At 52.0% G+C, this 11,387-nt stretch overlaps 2 protein-coding genes across 3 annotated transcripts; one reads left to right on the forward strand and one right to left on the reverse strand.

Moving 5' to 3' along the window:
- Positions 1 to 2,421: 2,421 nt before the first annotated feature.
- On the forward strand, positions 2,422 to 4,517 carry GADD45GIP1 (GADD45G interacting protein 1). Its single transcript, XM_029218540.1, has 2 exons — positions 2,422 to 2,793; positions 4,157 to 4,517. Exons 1-2 carry the CDS (start codon positions 2,444 to 2,446, stop codon positions 4,473 to 4,475), a joined length of 669 nt encoding a protein of 222 aa, XP_029074373.1. The 5' UTR covers positions 2,422 to 2,443; the 3' UTR covers positions 4,476 to 4,517.
- Positions 4,518 to 4,722: 205 nt separating this feature from the next.
- Positions 4,723 to 10,931, reverse strand: RAD23A (RAD23 homolog A, nucleotide excision repair protein). 2 transcript variants are annotated; one of them, XM_029218538.1, is made up of 9 exons: positions 10,639 to 10,819; positions 9,140 to 9,301; positions 8,790 to 8,971; positions 8,595 to 8,650; positions 8,334 to 8,461; positions 7,991 to 8,069; positions 7,737 to 7,870; positions 5,901 to 6,065; positions 4,723 to 5,818 (listed from the first exon to the last, which is right to left on the reverse strand). In XM_029218538.1, the coding sequence occupies exons 1-9, from the start codon at positions 10,708 to 10,710 to the stop codon at positions 5,705 to 5,707; spliced, it is 1,092 nt and encodes a 363-aa protein (XP_029074371.1). In that variant the 5' UTR covers positions 10,711 to 10,819; the 3' UTR covers positions 4,723 to 5,704. The 2 variants fall into 2 exon arrangements, with proteins under 2 accessions (XP_029074371.1, XP_029074372.1); XM_029218539.1 differs by having other exon boundaries at positions 5,040 to 5,818; positions 7,737 to 7,867; positions 10,639 to 10,931.
- Positions 10,932 to 11,387: the final 456 nt, after the last annotated feature.

Here is an 11,387-nt window from a genome sequence, read left to right on the forward strand (position 1 = left end):
GGGGTGGAGGGGCTCAGACACAGAAGCAGAGGATGGGAGATGGGTGGGGATAAGACTTCTCACTGAAACCCTTTATGTTGCTTGTATTTTCATTTTTTAAATTGTGAAATATAATAAAGCTACAAGAAAGTGGGCAGCCCACACATATAGTTATATACAACTGAAAGAATAATTATAACTCAGGCGTCACTGAAGCCCAGATCAAGAAATAACATTGAATAAAGTCCACTTAGAGAAAAGCAAACAGAATGGGAACGCCCAGCTCAATGACCTGTTACAAAGCAAACCCCGCCCACCTGCTGCCACGTGACCACCACCCAGCTGCCTCCACAGCCCGGCAACCCATCCTGACTTCCAGAATGATCACTGCTTGGCTTTTCTTTATCTTTTACCCCTTAAGGTGTGCATCCACAATGACACTAGGATTGTTCAACTTTATAAAAAAAGGACAATTTGTGTAAACTTTCCACAATGAAAAACATTCCTTTATGAAAAGGAATCATTTGGGTCCTGCTTCCTTTGTTGCATAAAATGTCGGTGAGAATCATCCACATTGCTGTGAGCAGCTGTGAATGCTCCTGCATTCCTGTGCAGTATTCTGTTGGCTAAAACATCACAATTTAGGTATCCTGTCTACTGCAGATGGACTCAGGTGTGGATTGTTTCCGCTTGAGACTGATATATATGAGATATATGTTATTGCTATGAACTATGAACACTCTTGTCCAGGCTTCTTTGCTCACTGAGCAAACTGCATTTTTTTTTTTTTTTTTTTTTTGGCTGCGTAGGGTCTTCGTTGCTGTGAAGACCTAGTTGCGGCGAGCAGGAACTACTCTTCCTTGCGGTGCGCGGGCTTCTCATTGCGGTGGCTTTTCTTGTTGCAGAGCACAGGCTCTGCACATGCAGGCTTCAGTAGTTGTGGCTTGCGGGCTCTAGAGTGCAGGCTCAGTAGTTGTGGCGCACAGGCTTAGTTGCTCCGCGGCATGTGAAATCCTACCAGACCAGGGATTGAACCCGTGTCCCCTGCATTGGCAGGCAGATTCTTAACCACTGCGCCACCGGGGAGGTCCCTTTTTAAATCATTTTTAAGCGTACTGTTCAGTGGCATTAAGCACATTCACAGTGTTGTGCAACCATCATCACCATCCATCTCCAGAACTTTTTCATCATCCCAAACAGAAACTCTATACCTATTAAGCAATAACTCCCATTCCCAATCTCCCTGCCCCTCCCAACCACCATTCTACTTTCTGTGTCTGTGAACTCTACTACTCTATGCACCTCATATAAGTGGAATTATACAATCTATATCCTTTTCTGACTGCTTTATTTCTCTCAGTATTATGTCTCCCAAGTTCATCCATGCTGTACCATGGGTCAGAATTTCCTTCCTTTTCAAGGTGGAAATCCTTTTTAAAAATAGTATTTAGGGCTTCCCTGGTGGCGCAGTGGTTGAGAGTCCGCTTGCTGATGCAGGGGACACGGGTTCGTGCCCCGGTCCGGAAAGATCCCACATGCCGCGGAGCGGCTAGGCCCGTGAGCCATAGCCACTGAGCCTGCGCGTGCGGAGCCTGTGCTCCACAACGGAAGAGGCCACAACAGTAAGAGGCCCGCGTACCGCAAAAAAAAAAAAAAAAAAAAAAAGTATTTAATTTCTACACCACGATCAAACGTTTTAAAATATAAAAAATTAAATTAAAAGGTATAAAGTAACTATTTACAATAGAATTTAAAATAAAATTTCTACATAAATATCTTAAACAATAGCTACATTCAAATTTAAATGTTTTAAACAGAAATGTAAATATTTAAAATGTTAAGTAAAGCTTTAAATAATTATTGAAAATTAAAATTTTAATAGATACTAAGATCAAATTAAAAAGCATAAAATAAATAATGTTATGAACAATATTTAAATAAGTGTTTATAAAATTTAAATATTTCGAATAGATTTAAAATATTTAAATTAAAATATAAAGTACCACGTAGATTGAACTTAAAATTGAAATGACATTTGAATGTTTAAATATTTAAATGATTTTAAATTTTAACATTTAAATTTTAACATAGAAAGTAATTGCTTTTTTTTTTTTTTTTTTTTTTTTTTTTTTTGCCGGGATCTTCCCGGACCGGGGCACGAACCCGTGTCCCCTGCATCGGCAGGCGGACTCTCAACCACTGCGCCACCAGGGAAGCCCATAAGTGCAATTTTTAATATATAGAATTAAAATTTAAATACGACTTTAATAAATTAACTGCTACAATAAAATTTAAAATTACACTTGAAGATGTGTAAAAAAATATATTACTCCCCTCTTCTCCTCCCTGCCTGGAACAGAGGCAGTAGGGAAGCTACTGGCCTCCTCCGGGGCTTCAGCAAACCTCACGCGCAGGCAGCGCCTTGGCCAGCCCGGCCAGCTCGCGAGGACCCCATACGGCCAATATGGCTGCGCCCGTACGGCAGGCGCGCAGCCTGCTCGGGTTGGTGACGACCCTAGGCCCGGGCTCCCGCGGCTACCGAGCGCCTCCGCCCCCGCGCCGCTCAAGGGGGCCCTGGTGGCCCGACCCGGATGACCCACTGACCCCGCCCTGGCAGCTGGGGCCGCGCTATGCAGCTAAGCAGTTCGGGCGGCATGGCGCCGCCTCCGGGGTGGCCGCCGGTTCTCTGTGGCCTTCGCGGAAACAGCTGCACGAGCTGGAGGCTGAGGAGCGCGAATGGTACCCGAGCCTGGCGGCCATGCAGGAGTCGCTGCGGGTGCAGCAGCTGGCCGAGGAGCAGAAGCTACAAGCCAGGTGCGTGCGTGCGGTCGGGCAGGCGCGGGGCTGCGGGCCGTGGGTGAACTGTGTCCCAATAGCAGTACTTAGTCCATCGGGCAATTTATCGCGGGGTTTGCATGAAGTATTTACGTGAATCCTCACCTAGATACAAAACAGACTTCTGAATAACAGTTCATTTAGTCATTCATCAACAAATCTTTACTGAGCGCCTACTGTGCGCAAGGCCTTGCCCCCCCCCTACTGAGGACACAGCAGGGAACAAAACAAAGATAATTTCAGGTGTCGACAGAGAGCCATTAGGAAAATAAAATTGGGTGGAGAATGCATGCCTGAGGGAGACTTCGGTTTGGTAAGCCTCAGGCCTGAGAATTTGACGTTTAAATGTTTAAGCAGAAACCTGAATGATGAGTGGTAGTCAAAGGAAGATCGTAGGCAGAGCGTTCTCAGTAGCGGGAACAGCTGGTGCAAAGGCCCTGAGGTAGGAATGTGTTTTAAGGAACAGCCTGGACATTAGTGTAGCTGGGGAAGAGTGGGAGGTGATTGGGCATGGAATCAAGGGCAGAGGTCAGCCTTGGAGGCAGGTCTGAAGGATTGGGAGTAGAATGGAAGCAAGACCAGGGACACTGATTGTGCCACTCAACCGAAGGGAGGGGGCAGCCAAAGGCAGGCAGGTGTGTTCCCGGTGTTTATTGTTCTTGTCCTCACAGCAGCTCTAAGAGGAAGAGGGTACCACCCCTATTTCAGAGATGGGACACTGAGGCCTAGGAAGGTGAAGTCACTTGTCCAGTCACTTAGGTAGCGAACGGTGGAGTTAGGATGTGAACACCTCTCTGATAACCTCAGTTATCCCAGCTAGTTGACCCTGCCAGGGGGCTTTCAGCTTCATGTTTCTAATTCTTAAAATGGGACGGTGACTCACGCCTACAAACTCACAGGATTGGAGGGAAAGGTCCAATCCATTTCTTGCCTTCACTTCTGTCCCTCGAAGTAGGCCTGCCATACAGTGGTTGCTCAGTGATGTCTGTAGGACGGAGGCGTGAGCTGTGGGAATAGCTGGCATAACACGCAGCATAACATGCGACATTCAGTAGACAGCTCAGGGAGACGTTGCGTTGACTTGGGGTCTGCTCCTAGGAATTACCGGGGCTTGGTTCTCTCATGCTCAAGGCTACACATGTTGGTTTCTCTTCCCCGCCTCTCTTCACTTGTCAAGAATTTTTCTTCACAGTTTTAATGGTCACCATAAGTCTTCCCGGTCTTTCATCTGGAGATGTGGGGGCGTTGGGAGAGGCAGGATGTGGGCAAAGGCTTGGGGGTGGGGGGGGGTGGATGGGTACTGCTCTGGCTGCCCTCACTGACCACTCTCTTTCCCCTGCAGGGAGCAGCTCATTGAAGAGCGCATGGCCAAGATGCCACAGATGATTGAGAACTGGCAGCGGCAGCAGCAGGAGCGCAGGGAGAAGGAGCAAGCAGACAAGGAGCGGAGGGCTCGGCTGCAGGCTGAGGCCCAGGAGCGCCTGGGATACCACGTGGACCCGAGGAGTGCCCGCTTCCAGGAGCTGCTGCAGGACTTGGAGAAGCAGCATCGCAAGCGCCTCAAAGAGGAGAAACAAAGAAAGAAGAAGGAGGCACGAGCTGCTGCGATGGCCGCTGCTGCAGCCCAAGACCCAGCAGACTCTGCAACACCCAGCTCCTGAGTTGTGTTCTTTCCCAATAAAACCTGCTGCCTGATAGCCCCACCCCTGAAGAGCTCTGCATCCTCTTATCACACCCCTCCCTGGGCACCCTGGTTCTTTCCCCAGCACCTGGAGCCAGGGAATCCCCACCCTTCCCTGACTCTGCTCACTTAGGGACTCTAGGCCATGCCGACTAACTCTGGGGCTTCAGGGGGAGTGAAAGGGGGATGCAATGGGGAAATAATGGAGGAGCAGATGGCAGAGGAGAAGAGGGCTTCTGTTTACCAACATTAATCTCCAGTAATTAGCCAATTACCAGGGGGGAAGTGTAGCCAAAACAGACTGTGGTGATGATGGTGGGGGGCAGGGAGAAGCAGCCCTTCCAAGGCTGAGCCAGGGCTGGGGCTCATTGCCTGGGAGTGAGACAGCTTGGGGGAGGGGGAGTGAAGACACTGGGAGCCACAATCTGCAGAGGTTGACAGACCCCTCTGCCCCTTCATGGCATTCCCGCATCTCCTGTGTCCAACTAGCCCCAGACCCATACAAGCTGGAGTGAGAAGCCCCAGCAGGCACAAACCACAGGACTGGCTTTTAAAACTTTATTCACTTCAAAATCTTTTATCAGAGACACGGTTCTGTTCTGGGGTGGGGGGTAGCCTTGACCTCCAGAATGACTCTGATGTTTCCCCTTCCCCAGGCAAGACAAACCAGACCTCCTCCTCCCCAGCAAAAGGATGCAGGATGGAGGCCAAGGCCACACCATGGAGGGGTCTTGGGCCTCTGAGTGCTCACCCCAGATGGAAAGATTTGGGCCACTCCAATGGAGAATCAGAGTTTGGAGTTCCAGCTACCCCTCACCCTGCAGGAGGGCGGGGGAGCTCTCAGGGGCTCTTTGGGGGGATGGGGAAGCAAGCAGCCGCCTCTCCATCTGGCTGCAGGGAGCTGGGACAGAGGCCAAGAGGGGCCCATCTGTCACCTCCAGTCCTGCCAGCTCCTTGGAGCAGGCTGGGCTCGGGTGGGGGATGGGAGGACAGCTGTCTGGCCCAGGTCTTCTCAGGCCAAGATGGGAATGCGGGGCCACTTTAGGAGAGTGGGAAGTTGGGGTGGAGTGTTTTGGTTTTTATTAGTTTTTGATTTTTTTTTCCACTTCTTAAATAAACATGAATATATATATATTTTTTTCTTTTATAAAACTTTTGTGGAGTTGGGGATGGGGAGGAGGGAGCGGTGGGCGGCCTGGCCTCCCGGCATCACTCGTCATCAAAGTTCTGACTCAGGAGGAAGTTGGCAGCCAAGTTCTCGTTTTTTTCACAAGCGAAGTAGGCCTGGATCACCAGGCTCTCTGGGAAGCCCAGGGCCTTCAACTGCGGGAAGATGGGCAGGTATGAGCAAGAGGTAGGGGCCCTGCCCACCCATGAGGTCACCCCTCTCAGCTAGATCTCTTACCCTCTCTATAGCCTCTTTTTCCTGCGGTGTCACCTGGATGTAGTTCATCTGTGGGGCCTCCTCGCCTATCGCGCCCACCTCACCCTCCACATCCGAGATGTCTGCCAGCTCCCCAGGGGGCTCGTTCAACATCTGGATGAATTGCTCCTGGTGCCGGCTGATTTGCTGTGGGAGACAGAGAAAGTGGTGGTGACCCACAGCCCTTGTCCCCCGCTTCCCCAGGTCCCTGTCACAGCCCTTGCTTTTTCTTTCATTCACTCAGCAAATATTTAGAGGGTGTCTATTCTGGCCAAAGAGCCACACGTGGACATGGGCCCTGTCCTAGAGGAGCTGATGTTCCAGGGTGGAGAGGCAGGCCGTAAACAAGCAAGCAAGTTGACAGCAACTTACAATGTAAATACTGGGCATAACATACATTAGGGTAGATCTTGGGCTGGGAAAGACACTTTAGGCCAGGAGCGAGGGCCCTGTGAACTATTGGATGGGGAAGGAAGTTTCCCTCCACGTAGAGCAAAAATCAAGTGCAAAGGCCCAGGGATGGGGTCCATTTGGAAAATTCCAAAAGCAAAAGATCCATGTGGCAAAACAGTAAACCAGGAAGGGAAGGAGGAAGCAGAAGATCAGATCAGAGAGGAAGGGACCAGATATGCTTTCTTCTAGTGTGACGGGACACCACAGTGGTGAGGATTAAATAGGGAAAGACATCTGTGTACCTTTTAAAAAGATTAACTCATCTGGGTGTTGCATATCTGGGGGTTCTAATATGCCACTCTCTATTTTTATGTACATCTGAAAATTTACACATCAAAGGAAAAAGTGCTTTTTCAGGAATCTGGCTCCTAGTGGAGAATGGACCGTGGGGGCTGTGCAGATGCAGAGAACTGGGTGGTGGCTGCCAGGGGACCTGGGAGAAGATTAGGTGGCAGCCACAGAGGTGGAGTGCAGGGCTGGGCTGAGTGAGATGTTCTGGAAGTAGAGCAAAGAGGACAGGTGAGAGACAACCCCAGCAGGCCCCCAGTGCCTGGGGCTCAAGCAACCCCAGGTCCTTGCGGGGTTACGGAGGGCTGGGAGGATCTGTTCTGGTCTTGGATATCTAGAAAGCATTTTCACGGAGGTATCAAGTCAGTCACGGGAAAGCATGGCATCCAGAGGGTCCAGACTGGTCATATGGATTTAAGGGTCGCCACAGACTGAAAGCCTCAGGATTGACTGCAGATAAATGGAGATGCGCAGCCCTGGCCCTCCAACATCTGGAGGTGAGCGGGAGTCAGCACAGGAGACTGAAAAGTCGGCGGTAGAAGCAGCAGATGCCTGAACCAGGAGAGGCAGGTTTTCACAGAGGACCCAGGAGACCCTGTCACACCCAGGGGCCACTGCCCCTCCGCCTAGGAACCTTCAAGGACAGGATGGAGCCTTGCTGAGCACGGTGGTCCCAAAACCAACTAGGGCACACACAGCAGTCCTGGGTGCTGCCATACAACCCTATGGACATTCAGAAAGCAACAGCTAAACGCAGAGTGGAGCCAGAGCACAGGATCCAGAGACTGGAGGCAGACACACCACCAGTTGCCAGGCTGCTCCAAGCCTCTGACATCTTCCTCCATGGAGTGGAGATGACAGTAGCACCCACACCTTACAGAGTGGTTGAGAGCATTACATGAAACCACGTAGGTCATTAGGTCGCACAGAACAGCAGAAGGCTGTCGTTAGTCCTGCTTTCCAAGCATAGAGATGCCTACATACCACGCTGGGCCAGGCTCACTCTCTGGGGCTGTGGTACCCACAGGAGAAGGGAGATGGTACCTGCACTGACTCCCTCTGCCCCCAGGCCTGTACCTGTAAAAGCTGGGGGTTCTCCTGGCCCAGCTGCTGAAGCAGGGCTGGCAGCAGCGCCGGGTTCTGCTGAATCACCTGCCGCATGTTCTGGAACTGGGGCTGATCCCGCAGGAATTCCAAGGGGTTCTCTCCTGCTGGCAGGAGGAAAGGGTGTGGTCAGATACCACCCTGGGCTCCCTGAAGTATGGGGGGTTGGGATGAGTCAGGTGCCTTGACAGCAGACACCCCACATGCACACCTCCCAATCCACTCACCTGCTTCTGTGGCTGGCTGCTCGGGTACTTGGCTCTCCTGGACAGAACCGTGTTCCGGCTCGGGGCTCCCAGGAATTCCCTGTCAGGGGTCCTATTTAGTTCAAAGCACAGACTGCCCACTGCCTCCTTCCTGCATACTCAGCCCTGGCGGGAGACACGTGAAGCCTCTGCTCTGCCCTCCACAGGTCCACCCCATCGCTCATGTCCAGGCTCCTGCAGGAGGTCTTTCCTGGCTAGAACCATAACCCAAAGGCTTTTGGGGGCAGATTTTGACCAGCCATCAGGGCACCGAAGCCTGCATGCTCCCTTGAGGACTCCCCAGGCAGCAGCAGCCCCACCTCACCGTGAGTAGATATTCCACGGCCCGGTGGGGATTGTTATAGCTGGCCCTCAGGGCAGCCACGACCCGCTCCCGCTCGTAGCCCATGGACATGATCTCCGTCAGCATCGTCTCGTACTCAGAGCCAGTCACTGTGGAGGGAGTGGCAAAAGGTGGGTCACCAAGGAGAGGGAAGGACAGCTCCCAGGCCCTCCCACACCCCCACAAGGCCCAGGTGATGACTGGGGCACCCAGTCATTTTCGCTCTGGGGACCACCCACCCACCTAGCGTGGAGGCCGCGTCTTCCTCTCGCCCGCTGCTACCTGAAGAGGGAACAGAGCTGCAAATTCAAGAGAGAGAAATCGGACCCTGGCTTCTGGTGGCTTGCCCTCCCCCAAGGTGTGTGGAACCACAAACGTGGGCGCTGAAATGTGCCGGAAAGACAGGGCCCAATCTGGGGCTGCTGCTCCCTGCCTTACCCGGACACAGACTCCGGGGAGGTCGTGGGGGCTGATTCCTCCGATGGGCTCTTGTCCTCTCTGGCGGTAGGTGGGGGATTGGACATGCCTGAGGCAGGGGCCGATGGGAAAGATGTGGAAGACTCCGGGGCAGCAGTGGGTGAAGCCTCTGGGGGTACTGAGGTGCCTGGGCTAGTTTTGGCCTGTGACACCCAGAAAAAGGGAGCAGGCATCAGTAACTCTATCTAGCCCCAACATCCTTCCACATCTCAGCCCCACCCTGTTCATGGCTAATCTCTCTTGGGCACACATGCTCTTTGCCAGCTCCCCAGCTAATCCACCCATCCTCCCAACCAGCATACATCACCCACCTTGGTCACCATGACGACCACAAAGTTCTTCTCATCGATGTGATAGTCCTTGATGGGGACATCATCGCTCAGGATCTTGCCAGCATAGATGAGTTTCTGTCCAGCCACAGGGAAAGCATCACGACCCTTCTCAGCTTCTATCTTCTCCTTCAGCACCTTCACCTGGAGGAAGGGGTAGACAGTCACTGCAAACCCCGAGATTCTCTCTTCCCTTCTAGTTTGGGGGCAGGGGGGAGGCTGCATGCTCTGATGGCTGAGAAGCTAAGCTTCATAATCAAGCATACTAGACCATTCCACCATTAAACAGAATATTTGCTGAACACCTGATATGTGCCAGGTGCAGTTTTAGACACTGACGATACAGCAGAGAACAAAACTCAATACAAGTCCCTGTTCTCATAGAGATGACATTTATTTGAGAGAAGAAAAAACACATATTTCAGATGATGTAAACATGATGAAACGCAAATCAAAATAAACGGGAGATAGGACCATTCCTCACTCCATGCTGCTGAGTGACCTTTACTAAGAGAATCCTAAGTTGACATCTCTATTGTAAACGTACACGGGTCACAAGTTTATTAAAGCCTCATATTAACTGAGTGAAACAGTTACCATTAGCCTCATTTTATATTTGAGAAAAACAGAAGTACAGACAGATTAACCAACTTGCCCCAAATCAAAAAGTTAGGCTGGTCAAAAAATCTGAGTCTGTTTCCTTTTCTACAAAAAGTGAACTTCAATGTCTCCCTCGTGGGGGAAATTGTGCAAAAAGTGCCAAGTACATATGTTTGTTAGGTCCTAAGTCTCTTTTCAGCTAAAAGGACAGCATCATGTTTAGACCGTGGGCTCTCACTTGAGGCAACTCCGAATTGAAACCGCTCTGCCATGACTTGCTTTGTGCATATGCAACTATACCGAAGTTCTTTAATCCAAGTTTCCGCATCTGTGAAGTGAGGAGACTCAGAGTCCCCAAATGACAAGCCTACTTCGCAGATTTAGTAAGATAACATAAAAACGCTCAGCGACTGGTGAAGAACAAACACGGACCACTGAAACTCAAGACCGTTTATTATTATCGTCGTTGCTGTCATCACCCGGCATCTCCTGGTCACTACTCCCAGATTCGGCCACCAATGTCCCGAGGAGAAGCCTACAAAGCTGGGAACTCGGAGGACCCATCCCAGAGCAGGCCGGCCGGGAATCCGAACCCGCGGCTCCCGCGCCCCGCGAAGACACTGACATTGGACCCGGGGCCTGGCGGGCGCCCCGGGGGTGGAGCCTCGCCTGGAGAGAGATCCAAGAGCTCCGCCCGAGCCACCAGGGGCTGAGCCGGGGACCATCAGGGTATCTGGGAAAGTCAGGCCCGTTGGGAGAATGGGCACTGCCCGGCGCCGCGCCGTCTTCCCCGCCTCTCTTGTCAGGATCCCGGCCTCCCCGCCCCCACCCCATCCCCGGCACCCGTCGCTCCCGCTCCCGGGCTCCGGCCTGGCTCGCACCGTCTCATCAGGCTCCATGCGGATCTTGAAGGTCTGCTGCTGCAGCGTTTTGAGCGTGATCGTGACGGCCATGGTGGGGCCCGAGCGACGCGGCGGCGGCCCCGGGATCCTCACACAACATGCAACTCACGCCGCCGCCATCTTAGCGCCCAGCCGCGCCGTAAGCCGACCGCTTCCGGGGCAGGCGGTGCGCGCGCCGACCACCGCAGCACGTGTCCTGAGCGCGCCCCCTTTGCCTTCGTGAGCATGCACAAGAGAGCGGCCTCGAGCCAGGCATGCGCAGACTAAACTCTGCTCAGGGGGTGGGGGGGGCTTCTCGCTCAACTGTCACGTGGCTTCCTGCGCGTGACGCCATGCCCGTTAGCGGTGACGTCATGCGGCCACAAAATGGCTCCGACGTCCCCAGTGTCAAGCCTACGAGTTTCATTTATTTGTTGACGTTGAACTCTTCATGTACTTGTTATACTTTTATTTCTTCCATAAAATGTTCGTGTTTTTTTGCTCATTCCAAATGAGTTTTATTCTGGTCTGGCTACCCTGACAGGAAGCCTGTCAAGCCCTGAAAGAACTAAAGGATACTTGAAAAGTCACCAACAATTAAACGAAAACTCTGTAAACACGTTTGGCCAAGGAACTGGGGACACGAGGCCATTTTGTGGTCCCATCCATTCCTGAGGGAAGAGCTGGATTTTTGGAATGAATCTGTTCTAGCTCCTGGGTCTCCCCACGTCTCTGCTGCTCCTTCCCTG

This window comes from Monodon monoceros, unplaced genomic scaffold (genome assembly GCF_005190385.1).
Source record: "Monodon monoceros isolate NGI ecotype Baffin Bay Population unplaced genomic scaffold, NGI_Narwhal_1 Super_Scaffold_12, whole genome shotgun sequence".
Lineage (NCBI taxonomy): Eukaryota > Metazoa > Chordata > Mammalia > Artiodactyla > Monodontidae > Monodon > Monodon monoceros.

Bases quoted from the DNA above. Each gene is read 5' to 3' on its own strand.
- GADD45GIP1 (XM_029218540.1), top strand. From the start codon at position 2,444: ATGGCTGCGCCCGTACGGCAGGCGCGCAGCCTGCTCGGGTTGGTGACG. The intron at 2,794-4,156 runs GTGCGTGCGTGC...TTTCCCCTGCAG, and splicing joins GAGCAGAAGCTACAAGCCAG to GGAGCAGCTCATTGAAGAGC.
- RAD23A (XM_029218538.1), bottom strand. From the start codon at position 10,710: ATGGCCGTCACGATCACGCTCAAAACGCTGCAGCAGCAGACCTTCAAG. The intron at 8,972-9,139 runs GTGGGTGATGTA...TGGGTGTCACAG, and splicing joins TGGTCGTCATGGTGACCAAG to GCCAAAACTAGCCCAGGCAC. The intron at 8,651-8,789 runs GTAAGGCAGGGA...TTGAATTTGCAG, and splicing joins TCCCCGGAGTCTGTGTCCGG to CTCTGTTCCCTCTTCAGGTA.